The 24050-nt window shown below is 42.9% G+C and overlaps 1 protein-coding gene across 1 annotated transcript in view; it reads left to right on the top strand.

Annotated features, from left to right (window-relative positions):
- The window catches only part of LOC114427855 (disheveled-associated activator of morphogenesis 2-like), a 36534-nt gene that overhangs the window by 12357 nt on the left and 127 nt on the right, over positions 1 to 24050 (top strand). Inside the window, exons 3-18 of the mRNA XM_028396063.1 lie at positions 3100 to 3174; positions 6517 to 6611; positions 13383 to 13716; positions 14336 to 14446; positions 14842 to 14945; positions 15503 to 15569; positions 15651 to 15768; positions 15860 to 15998; positions 18148 to 18206; positions 18310 to 18494; positions 18624 to 18926; positions 19189 to 19296; positions 20743 to 20772; positions 22351 to 22457; positions 23327 to 23411; positions 23490 to 23596. Coding sequence (XP_028251864.1) covers positions 3100 to 3174; positions 6517 to 6611; positions 13383 to 13716; positions 14336 to 14446; positions 14842 to 14945; positions 15503 to 15569; positions 15651 to 15768; positions 15860 to 15998; positions 18148 to 18206; positions 18310 to 18494; positions 18624 to 18926; positions 19189 to 19296; positions 20743 to 20772; positions 22351 to 22457; positions 23327 to 23411; positions 23490 to 23596 — 2027 coding nt within the window. The remainder of the gene's footprint in view (positions 1 to 3099; positions 3175 to 6516; positions 6612 to 13382; positions 13717 to 14335; positions 14447 to 14841; positions 14946 to 15502; positions 15570 to 15650; positions 15769 to 15859; positions 15999 to 18147; positions 18207 to 18309; positions 18495 to 18623; positions 18927 to 19188; positions 19297 to 20742; positions 20773 to 22350; positions 22458 to 23326; positions 23412 to 23489; positions 23597 to 24050) is intronic.

Here is a 24050-nt window from a genome sequence, read left to right as displayed (position 1 = left end):
GTGTCTGTCAGAGCCGTTGTATAGATCCAAGGGCCCAGAATACTTGAATGTGCCAAGTCGGCTGCAGGAGCCAGAAGAGAAAATGGCTGTAAAATGAGGCTGTTGTGCTAATATGTGTGTCCTCAGGACAGCGGCATGTAGCATGGCTCTATTTGGCTGTACCTTGAGTTAAACTGTTGAAACTTCCCCTGATGCTTCAAAGTGCTTTGGGTTCAACTGTGGCCAATTGAGTATTTGGAATTCTACCCCCTGTTGTTCCTGAAGGCCTGACTTGAAGGGTATATGATTCCTGCAATCTGTGAACTCAATTATCATTGTCAGTGAAAGCTTTTAGGAGGCTTGTTACATGACAGCAGGAAAGCTAACATATGTAATTTCATCTTTTCTTTCAACAGGTGCCTTTGCAAACACAATAGTCTGCCAAACAGACAGGGAAATATTCCCGAATGCTGGCTTTAGTCAGGTATTTGGGTCTTCAGAGAAACTATATATTCTCCAACTGATGGTTGTAACAAGAGGTACACCTTACAGATACATATACCTGATATGCACATGGGGATTCCTGTCCTTTTCTTTTGCTGCAAGCAGGACTGTAAATCATATTTAATGTCACCAGACATGAGGAATGTGTAGTGTAAAGTGTGTAATTGCTGCAACAGAATGACGGGATTGACCTTAAACTTCTGCGGCTGAGCACGCGACAGGAATGTTTTCTCCACAAGAGGTCACTTTTATACATATATGTAATGTAATAAGCACGTTCAAACAAACAGCTGCTATTAGTGCCTTCTTATTTGTAACAAGTCTGGCTTCTTATCACGGAACTTTAATACCCGTCATCAACTGTGATTAAGTCTCAGAATGGTTTGATCAAACTTCACAAATTCCATTAAAAAGGCACAAAATTAAGGAAGTGTATAGACTGATATGTCTACAAAGCCCCAAATCTTGCTGTCATCACTTTTCATTTGTCCCAAAACATGATGAAAATCACAGTACTTAACTCCCCCTCGTGAAAGTGCCAAAATAAATGTAGGATTGGACTCAATGACATGTTGACATGTTTGGGGGGGGGGGGGGGGGGGGGGGGGGTTGTTGTTAATCTCAGCGTCAGGATCTGTCTGGCATCGCGTCCCGAGCGTGTCGGCAGCACAGCGGTAATGACCAGGTCGGCTAAAAAAACACAGGCTGAGTGGTACAGTGGCCTTTTTGTTTTTGCTCTTTAGCTTGTCGATGCCAGAGATCAGAAACAGCGGTCATTACGGGAACAAATGTCTACTCAAAAGCTACTTCTGTATGTGTGTGTGATTTATGAGTAAGTGTGGCTTAATCAACAGGAAGCTAATTGCTTCTAACTGCATTGCTACCATGCAAATACTGAGGCACTAGTTTATATATGGAAGAACAGGGTAGTGTAAAATACTGATTTTCCAATCCAGAAAGGGACACAGAGGTAACTCACGAGCTCTCACTGCAGCACAGATGTCCTTGAAGTAAATGAAAGTGCACATAGTTAAAAGATAAACTGACAGAGAATCTACTGGCAAAGCAGTACGGTTTTATAACGTGCTTTTTCTAAAGTTGTGCGCTGGTTTGTTTTATTTCTTTCCTCCAGCTTCATGCAGGTTGTAGTTCAGTAATCTGAACCCCACAACTGTGTCTCTAATGTAGCATTAGCACTCAATAAATGACAAACCAAGAACAAAGCAAAGTCACAGCCCTGCCTCTTCACCACATTTAAAAATAAAAAAATAGCTTTTTTTTTTAGTCTAATGAAACGGCACATTTTTGACATATGCAGAGATTTAAAATGTACTTAAATCACAGGCAGCCTGAATGAACGTGGTATACTGTAACTTTCCAACTGTCATTGGCATGCACACAGTAACAAGAACAACAATAAAGCTCCACCAGTGCTCTGAGCCCGAGCTAAACAAGACCAGATGTGAATGAGAAACACGGTCTATGTATTCCCCCGTGCCTCTGTTGCTCGTGGCATCACGCTTCCCCGGATTGGCCCGGACAAATTGATCTCAGACAGAGCTGAAAAAAACCCCATTGTGCAGCGCACTTCCTTCCTAGAGGCACTTTTCCTGCCTCTTTTGCTTTCTCTGTGCAATAAAGGCTAAGACATGTGAATAGTCGTGACCCGGTTATTAGCGTCTGAACTGCCAGGTCTGTTTATGTCTTCATGTGGAAGTAGAGGTAAGAAAACGAAGGTAGGGAGCGTAAAGAGGGAAGCGTGGTTAAAAAAAAAAGTTGAAGGCCACAAAAAAACCTGATCACCTAGCAACAGTTTTAAAGTAGATTTCCTTCATGATTCATTGATTTATTTATTTGTACCAAACGCTTTAAGCTGCCTCAGCTCTTGTGAGAGTTGTGAGGCTTCAATCAGTCAATTCATTTTAATTTTAGGTGTTTTTTGTAATTCCTGCTCTCTTTAAACAGTTCCAACCTTTCTGGATGTTTCTCTGTAACAAATCAGAAAGGTCACCACAAATATCATCTGAGTGTTACAATCTAGTCTGGTTTTGTGCTCTGTGATGGCTGTTTCTATCACAACAAGGAACGGCTACATCATTTACGAGCCTTCTTCTTATCCATCCAGCTGCATACATAAATGGGGACACAGGTGGATGATGTCAGAGGTATGGCTATATAACTGCTTTTAGAAAACCCTACAGCGGAAAATGATGGCATAATGGATTTTTCCACTTCCAGCTAATTGGCTATAGCTAAATATCCTCATAACAAAGACGAAACCAAGGTCAAGCTTCATAAATGAACTGGAAATAACCACCAGTTGACTGTGATTGCGTCCACTTCTAGCTTCTGAGTGTCCTTATCAGGCTCCTTGCAAACCTCAGTAGTAGTTGTCAAGATATGTTACTGTAGTCAGTCAAGCCAACTGGCTGCCATCCAAAGCCTGAGCAAGTGAAGGAGCAAGAGTAAACACGCTTAATGTTTGCATCAATGGTCAGAAGTGAAGTGCGTTTCAACACGCGCTGTTTACTGACTCGTAAATCATCACTGCTGTAACATAACATTTGAAAAGTGATAATCTGTTTGGCTGAGACTCTCTTTGTGTTCCCTGTGCAGGAGCAAGAGGACCCCAACAAGCTGGCCACCAGCTGGCCCGACTACTACATCGACCGCATTAACTCCATGGCGGCTGTAAGTCATTCTCACCTCTGCCCACTTCTAATGCAACGTTCGATTCAGACATCTGACTGCTGCCCTTAAGAGGTCACCGTTCACTCTGTCATTCTTTATCTGCTGGCTTTTTTATCGTCTCCCTGCTGACTGCTTCTTATATTCACATGACCGCATTCCTTCTCTGTGACCCCATGCACACACACACACACACACACTGTGATGACAAACAGGCAGTTTAGACACTCAACAGTTCAGTCAGTGGGAATGACTGTCAGAGACCCGGAGCGTAGCCACGATGACAATATTCATTATTTCTAAGCCTGGTATGGTTGCCAATAAAAACAGCATGATACCATCACAGACTGTGAGTGCACAGTGTCATTTTAAGTTGTAAGTGATGTTATATTGCTTGATACACTTGGCCACTGGTGCCGGTGACCTCTGACCTCGAGTCCTTGTGTGGACGACAAGTTGGCTCCCAAGTGTTTACAGATCATAAAAGATGACAGTTTGAGAGCGGCTCTTAAAGGACGACAAGTAAGCATGAAATTTAGAGACTAGTAAGGGGGCAGGCATGGATTTCTCAGCATTCCTTTTTCTGTTTTTTTTTTCTTTTTCTTCATCTAAGCCAAACATTTAATACATTTACAAGCCTTTCCAGGCCACAGATCAGATAAACTGCTCAACCATAACTTACCACCATAAACACAGAGCCAAAAACTAATGGCATTTAATATCTGTTTATTGCTGCGTTGTTTGTTATTCTGGCAAATACACGCATGTAGCAACAACCCATGTTAAAGGTTGCTATTTTTTCCAGCTGTTTGTGTTTACCGGCTCCTCTCAGGAACCGCTCCTGAACGATACCTGAGCTTAGACTCGAAGTCTGCAGAAACGATCTTGCTGCGGCGCAGACACGCTCACACAAACAGTGTTTGAAGCAGCAAGGAGAGAGTGCTGATTTGTGAGTTGCTAAGTATTTGAAAATCTAGCAGGTCTGTAAGCAGTGCCTCTGTGCTTATAGGTGTCAGAGTTACGTTTCAGTCCTAAAGTGTTTATTTTTCTTCCAGTGGTTTCACTTGTTCCAGACGTTTTCGAGAAAGAATAAAAACCTCTAAAGCAATTAGAAGTAAATGAAATTCTATTAGAGATTTTATGACTCTTTATTACGTTTATTTTTGCACAAGCAGCCTCTTGTTCAAGCCCTGTTTCAGCCTCCATTATTCACTATAACTCAGGTTAATTCCTTCCCTAGTCTTCTTTTCATTTCTACTATCACTCCCAGCCACACTGCATCTTCAGCGTTGTAACATTTTGCTCCGACCATGACTTCATATCTTGGCTCCTTGGCGAGCTCATCAGGGACGGCCCTTCCACAGTAGCTGAGTTATTGGATGATCTCATTTTCGCTTTTCTGCCTCCCGGAGAGATTACTGTACAACCAGCAACGTTCAATGTTCATTCATAAAGTCATGTCGCAGCCTGGAGCAGGTTGTACTTTGGCAAATAATTCAAAATGACCTTATGATTTTGACAAGAGTTTCTTTAGTCCTGCTGTGTCCAAGCTAGTGTGTTAAACTCAGAGGTTTCTGCAGATGGAAAGTCTTCCGTTACCCCTTTCACACAAGGCATAAACCCTGTAAGACCCACTAGTAGCACCTGGCTTTTGTCTTCATCAGGGAAGGTTAATACGCCTTCATTTCCAGAACTGCAGTCCTGAGGCCACATTTATCTTTGCTGCTTTTCACCATCAGCTATAACTTTATAGTCAATAGCAACACACATAAATACATTTAGTTTTACAGGTCAATCTAGCCGGCAGTTTTTTCCTCCGCATCTTTATTGTGTAAATGGTAGAGATCCTGCAAAAAACCCTTAATACAATCTTCTTTTAAATTCAATTAATTCTTTTTGCATCACTTATCCATGTGGTTCAAATAAGGGTTTTGATGAGCAGCACTCATCACCGTGTTAACGATGCTCTGATGACTAGCTTAAAGGCATAGTCCCGGCTCTGGGGGGCAGTTCCCATTATAAGGATTTAGGGAAGTACCGTCTGCTGGTTTACCAACTGCCTGTAATGATATCCTTATGTGCTTGTTGGCCACAGGTACCGATGGGCTTACAAAGAGCAGATGTAGGATGGAGCCATTTGGCTAGACTCATTGACACGGTGAACTGGCTCGCAGCACGACCAAATCATTCACTCTCCCCAACGCTTGTTGTGTCCAACTTCCCATTGACTACTAACATATTCGCTTAGAGCAACAGGAGCCAGAGACTTTGCTTCTTGGCGCAGGTTTCCCTGAACCATCTGGACTTGAGGCTAAGTCGATACGATGGATGTTTTGACTGCACTGTTTCTAGATTAAACACTTTCACACACTGGACAGACCGGGGCTGTTGTTGGATAGTCAAACATGAGGTCAGGCTAGAGTTAGCTATGTGGCAGTATCCAGGTGCACACTGAGCTTTTTTTTAATTCTTTCCTATTTGCAAGCAGCTGTAACCTGAATGAAGGCTTAAAGGTGGAAAATCTTTTAGAAAACATCTTCTTAGTCTGCACAATGTAACCCTGACAAAACAAGACATACACTATAAACAAGAAATATTAGAATTATCATTTCTTTTCTCTGATTTTGCAAAAATTAATATAAACTTTAATGAGTACGAATAATATTTTGTAATAAGTGCCCCAAGTGTAACTAATCCTGGGGAAAAGAAATTAACTAGGCGCTCCATAAGCTGTAGATAAATTATTAACTGTTTAATTCTTTTAGTTTTTTAGATTCAGATTTGTACAAACAAAAAGGTTTTTTTCATTTATTTATTCTTTTTTTTGTTTTGTTTTAAGGCTTTGAGGGTTAATGGGCAGCACTAGCTCACTCCACTGCTGTAATACACACTGAACCTTAGTACTTGGCAGTGAGCTGCCACGGAAAAAGCCTGGAGAGACTCAACAGAAGCCCTGTGGCCCTGACTAATGGGAGCAGAGCAGCTCTTTGATGTTGCTGACGAAAGCTTTTAAGTGATGCAGAAATGCATTAACACCACAGTTTTTTAAAATAATTGCTCTATTTGTCGTGAGCTTGATTAGAGCTAATTGTCTGCATGACTTACGTTGGCAGGTTGTGTAGGTTCAAACAGTTCTCCTAAAGGAATATGACACCAAAAGAGGGGAAAATATACAGTCTGATTGATTTGTGCTGCTTGAAACATTAGCTTCCTAATGAGGCCCCAATGCTGGGGCTAATTGAAACAAACACAGTTACTTGTAAGAGAAGGCAAATTAAGATTAACATTCTTTTGTTGACCCATAGTGGAAAATGACTCCATCTATATTTCTCACTACACCTGCAGATGCAGACCTTGTTCGCCTTTGATGAGGAGGAAATGGAAATGAGGAACAAGGTGGTGGAAGATCTGAAGACAGCACTTCGAACTCAGCCAATGAGGTGAGTGAATCTCCTCTCTCTGACCTTTTCCTCTGCAGCAGAGGCCACTGAGCCCTGCACTGCCTGGCTTCCATTCAAGTCAGGCATTCCTTCAATTTGACTCGTTGAGGTAATGCCACCCTTATTAGTTCCACTTAATAATGTAACATGCAACAGGAAGGATTTGCTCTCCATAAGGTCAGCCTCTTGTCATGGCAAATGATCCTATAATTGCTTCCACTTAAAATGCAAGCAATTAAAGATATTTTTAGATCTTAGCATCACTCAAGATGATTTGTGGGCATCACCACAAAGATGTTGGGTAGCCCGCTAATCTAAACCGACTCCCTCTCACCCCCGTCAGCAGCTTCTTTGGAGCTGTCCATCAGCCCGTGCAGTGGTCTGGACCGGAGTGGGGGGCGTTGAGTTTTCTCTATGAGGAACTATGACAAACCTAATGTGCAGAGTGACTAAACGTCAGGGCAGCTTTGATGTCTGGGTCACGTCTGGGTTGGAAGAGTGTGTCCATAGACCAAGTGTACTGTTGTGTTTGCTCTATGTACGCATGTGTGGGTGTCTAAAAAAAAAACAAGTAAGAGATGGCACTTTGGGTCTAGACAGAAAACAGGAAGTCACAGTCATCAAAATTTATGTTGTATAAATATAACAACTGAAGCTGTCTCATCCTGAAATGCACAAATCAGATTGCCATGGTCTGCTAATCTGCAAGGAAAGTAGATCTAGCCTGTCCACTAATAGTCTGGTTGCCAGTTTGACAACATTGAACACAATACTCTTAATGGCAGGTGAGCCCCTTCTATGGCTGCTGAGAACTGTTGTGAGATGTGTGAGTGATTGTGCATACAACTGGGTGAAGCATTCACCAAAATATGGCTCTTCCATAGTTTATAATGACGTTGTACTAAAAACTATTGCATGCACAGTTTTGCACTTATGTCCGAACAGCTGACAGCTGTCTAGAAAGCTCTACCAGATGATTATAGAGATGTTTAGATGGCTAAACGGCAATAAAATCCATCATAAAAATCAATTTCATATAATCCAATTACTAAGGAGGATAACTTGCAACAAAAGCCACCAGTCATTAGTTTATATGTCATTATTAACTCTGATATTATTATTATATATATTTAGAACAAAGATACATTGACTTTAACAGAAATAATAAAACACATCTGCCCATTTGTTGTCTCTAACCCCCATGAGTTGTATTTAAGTGACAGTTTACGTTCATTAAAGCTGATTTACCACACAAATACACTGACGTTCCAGATGGGCTCACTGAGCTAGTATCAGTTGAGCTGATTTAAAGTTTCCTTTAAATTCTAATCATGAATACAGCAGTATGCTGTGTGTGAGATGTTTTTTTGCACAAGGTTTAATTATGAAACTGTAATTTAAGTGACATATGAGAATCCTGCAGTTTGTTCAGATCAGTACCAGCACGTGCAGCAGGGGCAAAGAAGGGATTCTCCAGGTCATCACTCATCTTCTTTGCTCTTGTTACGTTCAGGTGTGTTTCATTTGTGTGATTGTAATGACTTAATCAGCACTATTCAGTAATGCACCTGCACCCATGTGGAGTTATTGCTCGTTAACACACAGATGTTGTAGGAGTGACGTAGGGAGCAGGTGCATCCCACAGAATATGGCTGTTCAGGGACAGCCGAGGCAGAGTGTTGATATCCTGCCAAGTCTGGCCTTTGTGACAAATGTGAGGCTAGGACAAAAAGCACTGTGCTGTGATGTGTGTTGTGTCAGTTGACGTTTTAAGCACCAGCTTCATCAGTTCATTCCCCCTTTGTGTGTTTGTGTTCTGTTTTTTTTATGGCTGCATCTGTAAAACATGGTGGTGTCTGTCTGGATTCAGCTTTGATTCATGCCTGCCTTTGGATGGCAGCCTGAAACGGCCCCTCTTCCTGAGAGTCAGCTGGATCTGGTTGTGAAGAGGTGGCCTTGTTGCCTTCAGCCCACTCTGCAGGGCGACAGCAGTCAGACACATGTCTCTTTCTACTACTTCTACTACTTCTCCGTCATCGTTCTCCTCCTCCTCCTCTGTTTCTTCTTCTTCTTCTTCTTCTTCTTCATTCTCATCTTATTGCCCTCTCTCACTGTCTTGTTGTATATTAATTTACAGTAAAGAACAGATTTTAATCATCATTTGCAGTGGATTACAGAAAAGAACAGTCTGCTAACAGTCAACTAAATTGCATGTCGCATGTGTCCCTTCTCAAGCGTGACTTCACTGTTGTGCGTTTACTCGACTGTGTTAGCCCTGTTGTCTTTTGTCAGATGGCAAGTGTGTGCTGAAATAGGCAAGATGGCAACAGCATTGGTACCACAAACATAAAATCACAGCATTCCATTACAGAACAACTGGACTGTATCAAACAGGGTCTCGAAGTGAGCAGAGACAGCAGGCCGCCGTGTTCCTGCTGTGAGTGATGCTGCACTTAATTTCCCATTTACCAGAAACTGTTTTTAATAGTTGTGATCATTTAATGGCCCAGATGTCTTATTTCAAATATAATTGTGATTAATTCTAAACGGCTATAAAAAAAAAAGGAGGCTGAATTTTTCTTGCACTAAAATTTGCAGCTTATCTCAGTTTCTCTGCCAACTGTTATTGCTTTGTTTACCAGCTGTCAAATGGAGCTTGAAGTAGCACGCTGAGGTTGTGTATTTGCTCACGTAAAGGCAAACCTCAACTCAAGTGGGCATGAGGGGGCTGATAGGCAAACACAAATGTCGTGAAGTAAAATATGTGCAGCCTGGTGTATGTTTCACTTCAGCTTCCAAATATTTGTACTCATCGGTGGTATTTTAACTATGCAGTTAAGTGCGCTTACATAACACTGTTGACTTTTCGAGTCACTCGCACATCTGCCCTGATGTTTATGTCCGTGAGGATGAGCGTCCTGTGTGTGTGTGCGTTCTTGCATCCAAGATGTGACGCCCATCAATCGCTGCCGGAGGGCAGGAAACGAAGAGGGTCAGCGAGGCCGTCCTGGACCAGAATGCACTGCATGTCCCAAACTCATGTCAGCAGAGCGGTGCAATGCTTCCCAAGACGGTGCTCCGGACATGGTTTCTGGAAATCTCGTCCAGCAAGAATATTGACTTGCTCTACTAAGGCTTTACTGTGTCAATATCTCTTTGGAAGTTTCGCTACCAACACACGCAAATATTATCCCACAAAACATTTTGCCACCACATCTCTCAGAGGTTCAGAGAGAGAAGTTTATATCTGTTTTTATATATTACAAAATGGGTTAGTGGGGGAGCAGACTATTACACAGTCAAAGCAGCTTGGATGGAGAGATGTGTTTGCAGATTTCTCACCCCCTTGGTACTCAGCAGTTAAGGAGAAAATGTGGGCCAGGTGGATGATACTGGCAGGAGGAGAAAGGTTTGTGTTATTATGGTAACAAACAGATGGAGAGTTGAAAAAGATTATACAGCGCTGGTACTTGGAGTAGAGTGGTCCCTGTTTAAAGAGACACACACAAAGCTATTTTTGTTGCTAGGATTATGTGGGTTAAAGGGAAACTCGTCTAATGTTGTGTTTATTGGAATTGCCGTGAGTGCTGTATATGGACCTGTAGATGGTCTGCCTTGTGAGTAGACGTAGCACAATGAGCTTCATATTCAATCCCCTTTTTGTCCGACTGTATTGCAGGAGTGTAGCGTAATGGACACATGGCCCACTGGACTACTCCCTGTGGATTTACAAGTAAACCCAGTCCTCCTGTCCATGCTGTGATATACTATATATATGACAGATGTGGATTTTATTGTCTTTTTGTGTTTTATGTCCTTATTTTACCACAGTTTATACCCTGGGCCTCACATCAAGTAAAATTTATTGGAGTGAGAGCCGCGTTGATATCGTATGACTTCTCTGCAGACACCTCGCTCTGCTCTCTCTAATCGGCACCTCTGAAGAACCTCCTGGGCTCCCATTCACATCCTGACCTTTTTATTGTAGACGAGTCCATGTGTGTGTGTCCCTGCGCCTGGATGAGATGAGTTTGTGGCAGCGCTGATTAAATAAAGAGTGGTAGAAAGGGGCTCGTGATGACTTGAGTCTGTGCGTGTGGAAGCATCGGGCTTGGAGGGACAGACTGTCTGCCACACAGAGGTCACCCACAGTTCACCAAAGGCAGAATGTCTTTGCCTATGCCGATAAAAACCTCAAAAAATCCATTTGGTTGGACACAAGTGCTGAAATTAAACTTGAACATCTGGATTAGTTTTCCACACCGTCCTGCTCATTTAGAATATCGTCTGATTCTGGTTCAGAGGTTTTTATGCTTTTTTTTCAACAAACATCTCATATCTTATTTATAATTTCATCTTCAGCTAACCTAACATTACAGTGCCCCCTCTTTTTTTTCTTTGCTACCTCTCATACCCCTCACTTCTTTCTTTCTGTCAGTCTGCAGATCTGAATGTGTGTGTGTGTGTTTGGCTCAGCCTCAGTGATCTGCTTATATCGTATGCAGCAGTTGTGAAGCTCTCGCTGTCATGAACCCCAGCGGGTTTTAAAGTATTCTGTGGTTGTTCCAAAGTTGCACAGCAGTCGGCTGAGCGTGAATGTCAGTGGATAGGAGAAGACAAGAGAGGACTCTGAAGTCAGAGGAGCGGGAATCTATTGATTCAAGTGGAGGACGAGGAGGAGAGAATTTTTTGATGTCAGCTCACTAGGTTTTGTTAACGGCACATACACATCTGCCCCTCTACTTCCCCTGTATGCAATCATGTATGTTTATGGTGCGTTCACTGCTTTCGTGCGTGTGTGTGTTTTTGGCAAATAAGCAGAGTGAATCGAAACAGGCAGCGAGCAAAGCCTTGAATCTCATCCACCCTTTTGAACCCGGACTCCAAGAACAACATCTTTCACCCTCTGCTTTCCATACATTAATCACGAGGATGTTCAGCTTAATTTCTCTTCCAGTATGAAACCTCTCTCTCTCTCTCTCTCTCTCTCTCTCTCTCTCTCTCTGAGGTGGCCCCCCTCATTTCAGAGACTGGCTATCATTGGATCCTGCTGCCGGCCAAAGACGTGTCACTGATATAAAATGAATCAGTTGGATCAGTTCTGCCTTGCTCCAGTTCCAGTGTCTGTGTTACATCTGTATCAAGTCATATCTAATATATTGGATTTATTCCTCACCACCTTGGTGCTGAGTGCAGATCGCGTCTATAGGCTTCTCAAACAAGAAGCGTATTGTGTGCTGAGAGGTTTTGTGTGTATGTGTGTGTGTGATTTCTACGCATTGAAAGGAAAGGGCGATGATATTCATGCATGCATGTGGTATGATCTTGTTGATCTCATCCAGGCACTGCTGGAGATGAGAGGATTATACATCTTTGAGAGATTTAGTGGTCATGCCAGGTAAAGTTTGTGTGTGCGCTCATGCAGGATCCTGCTAGATTGTGGGATTGATGGTGTGCGAGGAGAGGAAGAGCCCTGGCCTCTGTGTATAGGATAATAATTAGATGATTTACATTTTTTTGCATTGTGTTTTTTCCACATCTCCTTGAGCCAAGCCAGCAGTAGGAGGGGGAAGGAACTTGGACCGCATACTTCTAACAGTGTCAAAACAATGTATCTGTTACAAAGAGTAGCGATAAATCTCAACTCTCAGCCTCTCTCCCCTTGTTTTTCCTTTCACTTTCTGACTCCATCTTTCTCTCGTGTCCTTGTCTCCTCTCTTTCCTCTCTCTCCTTCTCACAAACCCTCATTTGTTTGCAATAATTTATGAGCCCTATCAGGAATCTCAGTGAGTGGGAAGGTCATTTACCATACAGCCCACACTGAGTTTGCTGGATGTGACATCCCTCTGTGTTTACATGTCCTCCCTGTCACTCACAAGGTCTGCTGTCTCTCCCAGAGAGGTTAATGGCTGGCTGCTTTCTAATTAGTTCAGCTAATGAGGGCTGTCAGCGGGAGGTTGGCAGAACTTGGACTGTGAAATTTTACTTGAGTGTTTTGATAACCAATTTGTGTTTGGGAGAGCTTGAGTACTTAAGTGAGGCTGTGTGACGTCTGTGTTATTCGTGACTGTAAATCGGGTTATGGGATGTATTTCTGCTGCAGAAGAGCTGAAGTATTTTTGAAAACTTACAACAAAATTCTTCCTTTGGCTACATATAGAATCTGTATGATGCGTTTAAATAAGAAGTCATGAATACAACAATAGACTCCTGGTGGAATCTGTTGCACTGAAATGCCAAGGGGAACTCCTAGTAGTGCAATTGAAATGGGAGGAAGAAGAAGCTATACAGGTGTAAGTAAATGTCAGTGGGAGCAGGTGTGGCAGGAGAAGAAGTGAAACTAAGCATCTGTTTGAAGTGGTACACATTTAAGAAAGGAGGGATTCAAGGAAGAGAGAGTTTTCAAGAGCTTCTTAAAGGAGCACTTGAAAATGGAGAGGGACGTTCCTACCCTGATGGTGCTCAGGTCGTTCCACCATCGGGAGCTCTGTGTGTCTGCAGATGTATTAAGATTTTAAGATTATACAGCCATTGCAGTCTCACCAACAAGTCGCCAACGGGAACAAAATATGGTGCGCACGTTAGTGAGGAGGTGCATCAGGTGTTTAGATCATTTGTTTATTCATAAATCACAAACAATCCTTCTAGACTTCAAATTGTGTGCTTGTGGTGAACCACAGGTGCTTCAGCCCGGTTGGCATCTGGTGAGGAGGTACTGGTGTGAAGTGTCAGAATCTGTGGCACTGAGTTTCTGCTCTTTCTAACATCAGGTTCGTCACTCGCTTCATCGAGCTGGACGGCCTCACCTGCCTCCTCAACTTCCTGCGAAGCATGGACTACGAGACATCAGAGAGCCGCGTCCACACCTCCGTCATCGGATGCATCAAGGCCCTGATGAACAACTCGCAGGGCCGAGCACATGTCCTGGCCCACCCGCAAAGCATCAACACCATCTCTCAGAGTTTGCGGACGGAGAACATCAAGACCAAAGTGGCGGTGCTGGAGATTCTTGGTGCAGTCTGCTTGGTGCCTGATGGGCACAAGAAGGTGCTGCAGGCTATGGCACACTACCAGAAATATGCAGCTGAGAGGACCCGTTTTCAGGTACGAGATCTTTAGGAAAGAATTTGAGGCTAAGGCAGACTGTCATGTACTTTGAATTGTGCGCCTGGTATATAAATATTTAGAGAGCTCTTTTAGGAGACGTGGGGCAGACAAAATATTTTAGGGTAAATAAATCAACTTGTGGTCAGTCTGATAAGTTGGAGACTGCAGCTAAAGTTCCTCAGACGGCCTCGGGTTAGGTCAACACACAAGCTGTGTTGAAGGCAGGTGAGGACACTGAGAGTTATGGAGGTCAGCGTATGTGTAGTGTTTTAGTCACTAGCAGGACTGAGTCAACAAGCCACATCTCACACATCCCCTAGGGGTTTGTGGTAAATCATGCCACCATCAAGCTAAACTAACACCACAGGGGCTGAGTGATTCAGAACATATGAGGCCTTTTAATGTTGGTTTGAGTTATGATTAAGCTGTTGAAGTATGTCAAGGGTCAGTTTAGAAGGCAGCGCAGGGTGTGAGAGCCGAGAACAGTGATGCTGTGTTACCCGGCTCGCTTCACTGTGGTGTGAACGTAGTTGAGATAAATGAAGTCACATTCTACTGTAGCTCTGAAATGTGTTTTTCTTGCTGACTAACTGTCCTTACCATTCTGACTATGCAGACACTGCTGAATGAGCTGGACAAAAGCACAGGCCGCTACAGAGATGAGGTCAACTTAAAGACGGCCATCATGTCCTTCATCAACGCTGTGCTCAATGCTGGAGCTGGAGAGGTCTGCATGCACATCTATGCCCTGCAACAGTCACAGAAAACAGTTTTTACTCATCAGTCATAGTAATGGTTTCATCAACCATGTTGAAATTAGGAATGTTTACCTGAATTTGATTTGTTTGTATGATAAATTGAAAGCTACTGCTAGCAGCCTCTAAGCTTATCCTAGCATGTTACCACAGTACATATCATAACATGTCAAGTATAGTGTATGTGTATTCCCAGCTGAGTATATTTCCAACTTAGAGCAGTAAATGCATGCTAGACATTTAGCCTGTGATGTATGTGATTTCCCTTTAATGCTGCTTGTGGCAGCAGTTTTGAAACAATTTCCCCCCGGGGATCAATAAAGTATTTCTGATTCTGATGTCCTCACATTTTCTGTTTTATTTCTAGGACAACTTGGAGTTCCGCCTCCATCTAAGGTACGAGTTCCTGATGCTGGGCATTCAGCCGGTCATCGACAAGCTCAGAGAGCATGAAAACGCCACTTTGGATCGGTGAGTAATCCTTTCTGTTAATTTGAAAGTAACTGAATCAAGTATTTTATTTATTCTTGTAATTCAGTAGTTGAACAATAACATAGAACATATGGAGTCTTCCTCCTTCAAACAAAAGTAGTGATGAATCATCAGACTGTCATCTCTTGGAAATGTTTCCAACATTATTCTGAAGCTGTTAAAAAACAATACAAAAAAGGGATGTTATTGGCGAGACATCAGTATGGGCAGATGGTAAAAGAAATATCGGCGATAAGATAGATGCTGATAAATTGATGCTGATTAATGTACAATGTGTGATGTCATCACACTGGTGATGTCTGTGGTGTGGGTTTTTGTGGATTTTGGTGTGTCAGAGGTGGATAATAGTGTTGTTATTCACAAGTATAGCTCTCAGCCAAGTGGCAAACACTACAAACTTCATCAGCCGTTCAGGAAAAGCTTGTTATTCTGTGCAGCTGGATGGGAAGAAATGTGTGTTTACATCGTCCAAAAATTCAATAACGTGCATCCACATAACGGGGTTAACACTTGGACTGTTTTTTCTCTCTGTTCAGGCATTTGGACTTCTTTGAGATGGTGCGGAATGAGGACGACTCAGAGCTGGCCAAAAGATTTGATATGGTGAGTGAGTTATTGCTGTCAGGTTGCGACTCTGTTCTCAGCAGCCATTCAAGAATGCTTCTTTCTTTTGTTTCTCAACAGACCCATGTAGATACAAAGAGTGCTGGTGCCATGTTTGAGGTGATCAAGAAGAAACTGAGCCACTCGGACTCCTACCCACACCTCCTCTCCATCCTCCAACACTGCCTGCAGATGCCCTGTGAGCACACCTATTACAAATTTACACCTTGGCTAGCTTTGAAAAAAGTTTATAAGGGATTTACCATAACACACTTTGACTTCATACCCAGATAAGCGGGGAGGTTGCAGTCTGCAGCACTGGCAGCTTTTAGACAGGATTCTCCAGCAGATAGTCCTACAGGACGACAAGGGAGAGGACCCTGACATTGCTCCTCTGGACAACTTCAGCGTTAAGAGCATCATTCGCATGTAAGTGAAGATACACACATTTACTGGGCAGATCATCAGTTACTTTAAGTGCTTCTGGTACATCCTCAATGCCTTTTTAAAAGCCTTATCCTCCAAAGTTGTAAACACTTTATGATTTATGGAAAAGTCTTGCCTTTAATGCATCTAATCGGCATCACTTCCAGCTCAGATCAAAGCCTGATATCAGCAACGATTATGTGCTTTTATCTTAGAATGATGGTGACATGGTTGCTAGCGCCTGAACTGGCTGTTTGTGTTATGCTGTTGTGCTAGTGATGGGAGCGGGGCGATGTGATTGCACAGGAAGGTGGGGTGATGTGTAGGTGGCAGCAGGGGGTTGTAGGCTGAATCAGAGGAAGCTTCGCACTGAGCGCGGATTGGCATGAAGGCGGAAACTAGAGATCAAAAGGAAATTGTTCTAATCGCATTAAGAATGCTGGCCGGCCAAGTCAGCCATGTTTAGATGCAGCCAAGCAGGCTCTTGGAGACGACGCAGATGATTCTAGAAGGAAAAAAACAACCACTCAGAAGTAGTTCTGCATCTGTTGTCATAGCAACAGCCTAGAGTTTTTCCATATTCTTTTCCAGATGATCACAGATATTGGATGGTATTTTTCTGTGGTTTTGGATTTTCCTGTGTTTTAAAACTAATCTGGATTTGCGTCTAGAAATCAAAGTGTGTGGTGCAGTGGAGAATAGGCGGCGTTAAAAGATGGCATTCAAGGGTTTTGTCCATGCCCTGCAGTGTGCATCAGTGTGCGATTCCCCCGTTTCTCTTCTTCTGACGTGCTGTCAGTCTTTTCTTTCTCCATCTTTCTTCTCCTCCTGTTTGTTATGTTTAAACCAAGCATACGATCAATGATGAATGTGTTTAGTCTCAGCAGTGAAAGCACCATAAAACATGTAGCGTGGTAAAAACTTGGCCCTCCGCTAGCGCCCGCTTTGTTCACTAATTCAGCCACCATTGTTTGTGCAATCAGCACAAATGAGTGAAATTTTTTCCTACAGCGTACAGAAAGTGTTCATTACTGTCCATTGCAGATCCTTGACAGCGGTCAAACCCGACCCCTCTCTTTACGTCCCTGCCAACGTCTTATTGTGTTTCCATAAACTCTCTGAGAGTAAATTGTGCCTGGAGTGCACAAACGGAGATTCCCTTCATTGTGTTGGCGGCGTGCCGGGGCCCCCGACGGTTAACAGGGGTGAAAACCTATGGCTCGTGCCGTGACGGCTTACGGGGTGAGGGGGGTTGAGAGGCACGCTAAAACAACTGTTAAAACAACTGGAATTCAGAGTCATTCATCATCTACGGTCACCATGACGACGGCTCTGACTACTCACATGTGCGTCTGGCCCAAAATTAACACTCCTATTACAAAAACAAATTTTTCTACAGTCATGCCACACACACACACACACACACACAGTGATTGGAGTGTTGAATCCGTGGAGAATTGCTTGAGCTGCAATTAAAGCAGCACTGACTTTGTAATCAAGCTCAGACAGATCTGTTCACGAGCACAAGAAAATTGATTAATGACCAATTTGCTTTTAAATTGCCTTGTGGATTTCCTAGTGCGAATTGATTACAAGCGTTTTGGTGCGACTCATTATCACAGTGAAGTTAATTTGGCCTCATACTTCAGCACCTTCCTTGTCACTTCTTTTAATCAGTTGTTTATATTGTGTGCATAGTGACACTGTCTATTCTCTCAACTCTAGCCAAGGCTTCCAGCGACTTTCAAGGTTTCACTCTATTTTTCATCTAAATAATAATTCCTTATATTTTTTATTATTTATGTTTGTACCTCCTATTTGTGTTCTGTTTTACTTACTCTCTTGTATAGCTGGTCATTAATCAGTTTAACCCCCGCCTCAGACTGAACCAGAGTTTATAACTGATTTCTGCCCTGCAGGATTTATGTTCAGCACTAATGTTGTACTATGAAGCTTGACAGCAAACCCAGTCAATGCTGGCAATAAATCTGAATCCCTCTCACAACAAGGAAGCCAAGAAATAATCTGATCCGCTGATTAAATATCCCTCAAATGTCCTGGCTTAACTTTTGTTGACCTACTACCATTCTTCACCACACTGCACTTTGTTTTGTGTGTTTATTTTTGTTTTGTTTGTCTACCTGCTTCATAGGTTGGTCAATGAAAATGAGGTAAAACAGTGGCGAGACCAGGCAGAGAAGTTCAGGAAAGGTGAGGCTGCTGCCGTGCATCATCAATGTATATACATATAATAGCTGTAACTGTAATGGACTTTATTCTCATTATTTGTTTCCCCTTCGTTGTTTACGTTCAGATCATGCGGAGCTGCTAGCTAAACTGGAGAGAAAAGAGCGTGAGTGTGATACCAAGACCCATGAGAAGGATGAGATGATGAAGACTCTGAACAAGATGAAGGACAAACTACAGCGAGAGACTGTGGAGCTGCGCTCAGCAAGGGAGCAAGTGCTGGACCTGTCGACACGCATCAGTGACATAGCTGTAAGCAGAGCTGCTTTGTATCCATGTAGCTAAGAGCTAATTGGATTTTTCTAGTATTGATCATCAATGTTTAATGCCCAGCAAATCAAGCTAAATTGGAAAAAAAATGTTTTTCCTTTGGTTCTTCAGGGTGGCAGCACATCTTTCCCGCCACCTCCTCCACCTCCTGGTGGCCCTGCAGCTCCACCTCCACCACCTATGATGGGTGGCTTCCCTCCTCCACCGCCTCCTTTACCATTTAGCTGCCCACCTCCTCCACCACCACCTCCTCCACCCGGAGCGCCTCCTCCACCGCCAGGGGCGCCTCCTGTTTTCGGAGCTCCACCGCCCCCCATTCCCTCGTTGTTCAACTCAGTGAGCACCTTACGCTCCAAGTCCATCCCTCAACCCTCGCATCCGCTAAAGTCCTTCAACTGGGCCAAACTTGGAGAGGTGAGAGAGCACTGAGAGAGAATGTTTGACTATTGACAATGACAATGATCTGACTGGGTGAGAGTGTGTTAATTAATCACTGCACTCGCTGAGCTATGTTCACTTTTAGCCAGCAGTTACACTTGTTGAATCAAAATAGAAAGTTTACTTAGGCTCCTGTGTAATGTCCATGACCCCCTGCTTTCATTGGACTTGTGTTTCAACAACTTTAAAACATCTGTTCATCAGTGTATCAATTCTTTGTTCCACTGCCCTGTTTCAGAATATGATCAATGGCACCATCTGGAACGACATAGACGACCTGAGAGCTTTCAAGATTCTTGACCTCAAGGATATAGAGAAGATGTTTTCAGCGTATCAGAGACAGCAGGTTTGAATTTGTTAGCCAGTTGGCCACAATGAGTGTGTGTGTGTGTGTGTGTGTGTGTTTTGGCATTAAATGTACAAGTAGAGTTGACTCTTGAACTGCGTGTATTAGTGAAAGTGTATATGACGGGATGAGGGGTTTGGGATGTTTTTAAGAGGACTCTTGAGAGTCCAGCTTCAGGCTAACATGAGCAGCTGTTCACTGCTGAATGCCTCATTGTAGAAGATGCCACAGAGCTCCAGCTTTGCACCAGTGTCTGCAGAGCATTTATGTGAGAACAGGAGGGGGCGGGGGGGGGGGGGGGGGGGGGGGGGGGGGGGGGGGGGTGACTGACTGGGTTTTCCTGGGCTTATGAATCAGAGGAAACAGCATTGAAGTCATGAGAAGTCACGATACAGGAAAGCTTTTTACTGAAGCTAGAGGACTAAAATAAAGAGGCTATTCACTAAATCATGTCGAAGCATGGACTAACTAATGGGATAATTGCAGCATGTGTGCTTCACCATACAGTGCATAGCAATTACTTCCCTCTGTGCTAAAGACTAATTGCACACCACTTGTCATGTGATAATATTGGGTGCAATTGCGTAAATTTAACAACTTTTAATGGGTTGAAGTGGAATGTTAATGCACCCTAATTAGTTGTTAGTCATCACAGTTTAAAGTGACTCTTTAAAGGCCAATACATAGTGTTTTTTTAGGGCATTACCATTGTTGCATTCTTTTCGAATGAAATTTACAGACCTGCTTAAAAGTCCTCTGACAGCAAGCTTTTATTAAAGAGAAACGGGTCATTTGAGGTCATTGCTGACAGTGATTTACTGTGGGCATGTATTTATACAGAGCAGGTTTTTATTGGCACGGGCCAACGGTTAAATGCAGATCTCTATGGATATAGCCACATTAAAAACCCAAGATCTTCCTGGCTTTGACAACTCGGTTCCATTTTGCAAGAGACTTTCAATTCGACTGGACAACATTGCAATGTTTATACATGGCATAATTGCCTTTTTTAAGCTTGTCATTGCTCTTTCTTTCATAATGGGCTCTTGTTTACATTTGCCCTCTGTAGGATTAGTTACCACAGTCATTTTTCATGGCCTTGTTTTTCCATGTCTAGACAGAGGTAGATGCAGTTGAAATAATACATTCTAACAATCATGGCCACTTTAAGAAGACACAAACCAAACTGTAAAAAACCTATGCAGCACAGAGGCATTTCAGCCTCCAGTACTCACTTCATGAGCCCACGATAACTCGGAAAGTAGCTGATTCTTGTTTTGTTTGTTTTTTTCTCATAGAGGGCTTCCCAGCTTCAGCTTGTAGTGTGCATAGTTGTAGTTCTTTGCTTTAGCCACCACCTTTTTTCTGCTTGAAGTGCTAATCCTTGCATGTGTTTTCAATGTTTTTTTGTTGTTGTCTCTCTGCACTCTCCGACTGCCTGGGCAGGACCTGCTCACTAACCAATCCTTCAAACAGGTGAGTTCAAGCTTTATTCACTTGCTCCTTCACCTTTTCTTCTGCAGCGCAGCAGCAAGATGGGACGATTGTTTTGGTTTTCATTAGCATCACTTCTGCAATAGGCACTTGTTGTCAGCACCATGAGATGTGAAACAATACGATCACATACAGGGACAGCTGTGGACACCACAAACACGTGTGTTGCTGTGTTGCTGATAAAATCTGCATACCATACACACAAGTGGATTTACATCTAGGAAGCTTCTCTTTTTTGGTCTTCATAATTGTTTTAAGGCAAAATATGCAGATGGGCGTTCCTCACATTACTCCTCAATACGTGCAACCTACAGTGATTGCCCACGAAGACAAAAAAATCAGGGGAACATCCATACAGACAAGAGCAAACCACATGAAGCACACTTGTGCATCTTAGTACAAAAATCGGGTGCATTTTGTATGCATATCCATCAAGTGGTCAGAAATGAATGATAATATTATATATATTATTAGACATTATATTCTGATTGGTGCTGTATAAGGAGGCATAGCTTGTTAGCTGTAGACAATTTAGCAGAGCTTTTAAATCCCCAAAAGGCAGTGCCACATGAATCAGTTTTCTGTATTGATAAGCATATAATTACCATCATCAACTTCATTTCTGTAATTGTCATAATTCATCATCACGATCTAAAGAAAAGAAAATGAATTTAAGTGCAGCACCTCGCACGTTAAAGAGCTTCTGCTCACATTTCAACCTCTGTCACTGAATAACTGAAAGATGAAGGGCTTCATTTCCAGTTAGAGTGAGCTGAGTGCACATGCTGCACACAAGCTGGTAAAACGGACGACACAGGCAGAGAGGGGCTTGGCAGATTGCAGTGAATGGGAGTTGTCCCCCTAACCTAGTGCCAACCTCAGTCCACTGCCAGGCACCGTGGGTCAACACGGGCATGGAAAAACGTCACTTTTTTTTAACAAGCTGCATCTGTTTTACATATGTCATACCTCAAAAAGAACGCTCCCTCGCAGGCAGGAAACCCACTCGGACCATAAATAGAATGTGTTTAACATGCAGCCCCGACCAGCTTTTCTCAGACGTGCACTCTTTCCTCCCCCCGGTGGATTTTAAAACTGCATTTGTGTGAAGCTTACAAAAATATCTGACTGGCTTGAATCAAGATTTCAACCATGTTTCCTGCTACTCAGAGGTTTATAGGTCTGCCTGCTATATGTTTGCAGTGATGACTCACCAAAACCTCTACCCAGACCTAGTTGGGAAGTTTCTTTTTTGTCATGTGTTTTCATATACCTTTCCAATGCTTTATGATGATAAGGTCTTTATGAATTGATGCATGATACTTGCAAAAACAGGTCAGAGAGTTTGATTTAACGTGGCAGTGGAAATGACTAAACAACCACTGGCCTTGCTTCTTTTTTTTTTTTTTTTTTTTAATCTGGTCTAAATTAACACATTGTTAAATTCTCAGAAGGGGTCGTCTCTCAACAAGATAAAAAAATGTCAGACAGATGTGAGACGTTTTATTTTAACGCTATGTTGCAAATCTAATCTCTCTCTCTATCCTGATCTGTCAACAGAAAGAGACGGGCTCCATGGATGACATATATGTCAGCACGCGGAAGGTCAAAGAGCTTTCAGTCATTGACGGCAGACGTGCACAGAATTGTGTTATCCTGCTTTCAAAGTAAGAAACTTCATCACATTACCAGAAAGCAGCTGCTCTGCTAACTGGTTTACTACTCTTAAAGAGACAGCCTGGGTATGGACCATAGTGGAACAAGTACTGTCTGTGGGGTCAGGGGTTAGAGATGCTTGAGGCGATCTAGCGGCAGGATGTGTTTTAATGGACACACAGGGGCATCTGTCAGTGTAATTGAATTTTCATGTGTACTTATTTTTTAAAGGGGGATTGGGGGGGGGGGCGCTGAGTCATACTGTATCAGACAGAAAGCAATACACACATGAGGAGTTATGTAAGATGTTCAGATATCAACAGGGATTTTGTCCATTATTAAAAATCAGTCTCACACATTCAGTTTACACACATATATTTGACCCCCCCCCCCCTTCCCAAGAGGCTGTGAGTCCCATTACATCTGATCCAGAATCAATTGTCATTATTTAAGAAATCCACTCCACAATATGCTTACCATGTGTGTGTCTCCTAACAGCAATGATCCAAAGCTCTTTAGAGGATTTGAATCCTGACCTCCCCCCTCCTCTCAACAGATCAATAACTTGGCTTCCTGAGCCATTTGTGTGTCTGACAAAACAGCGGCATGCTCCCTGAACTCACTTCTGTGTCACAGATGACCCCGGGGGCACAAACTGGATCCAAATGGGGTCATCGGTTGCTCAATAAGGCTTTGATGCAGACAGACTAAAAATGTGCCTATTGATCACAGCACAGCACATGTAGCACAGATCAGATGCACAGAAAACAGCTGGCAGGGCTCCTGCAAGGTTGACACTGGTCCAGTGTTTACGCGCAGTAAATTGGGTGTTTGTAATGTGAAAATGAACTATATTTAACAACATTAATGTTTTTTGTAGGTTAAAAATGAGCAATGAAGAAATCAGAAGGGCCATCCTAGAGATGGATGAGAGAGAAGAGTTAGCCAAAGATATGCTGGAGCAGGTAAGATTTATGATGTGTACATGGGATGTTTCTCCACAGATATCAGCATTAATATTCTGATACATGTTGTCTTTGCAGCTGCTAAAGTTCGTCCCAGAGAAAAGTGACATAGATCTGTTGGAGGAGCACAAGCATGAGCTGGAGAGGATGGCCCGTGCTGACCGCTTCCTCTTTGAAATGAGCAGGTACTCTCAACTGCAATGTTGCCTCTAATTCAGGAGGCTGCATGTGGTGTCCCTAGTTTCCCTATGAAACTAGAACACTGATGAATGTGCTCGGGTTCACTCCACTCATTTCCTTAACAGATCCTGATATTTTAAAGGCACAAGGACTGTGTTACAAAAGATTAACCTTGGTAGCCGTATGGGGGGAGGGTGGTGTCAAAAACAAGACCTCAGACTTGCATGATTCATCATTCAGCTTTGAAAAAGTCGTGACTGTGTTTTGAAAACTGCAGACACTTCAGACAGCATCGATGTTTTAAAGTCTTTTTTTCTGTGTTTCATCCCTTCTCAGAATCTACACTGTTTGTACAACATAATTAAGCCTCCATCAGTGAAATATTACCCTGTCCACTTTCTTTACTTTTGACCACATCTCCTGTGGTCTTAAGAAATACATCTGGGATTTAGTTATTTC

The sequence above is a fragment of the Parambassis ranga genome, chromosome 22, assembly GCF_900634625.1.
Source record: "Parambassis ranga chromosome 22, fParRan2.1, whole genome shotgun sequence".
Lineage (NCBI taxonomy): Eukaryota > Metazoa > Chordata > Actinopteri > Ambassidae > Parambassis > Parambassis ranga.
This window is presented reverse-complemented; position numbering and strand designations above follow the sequence as displayed.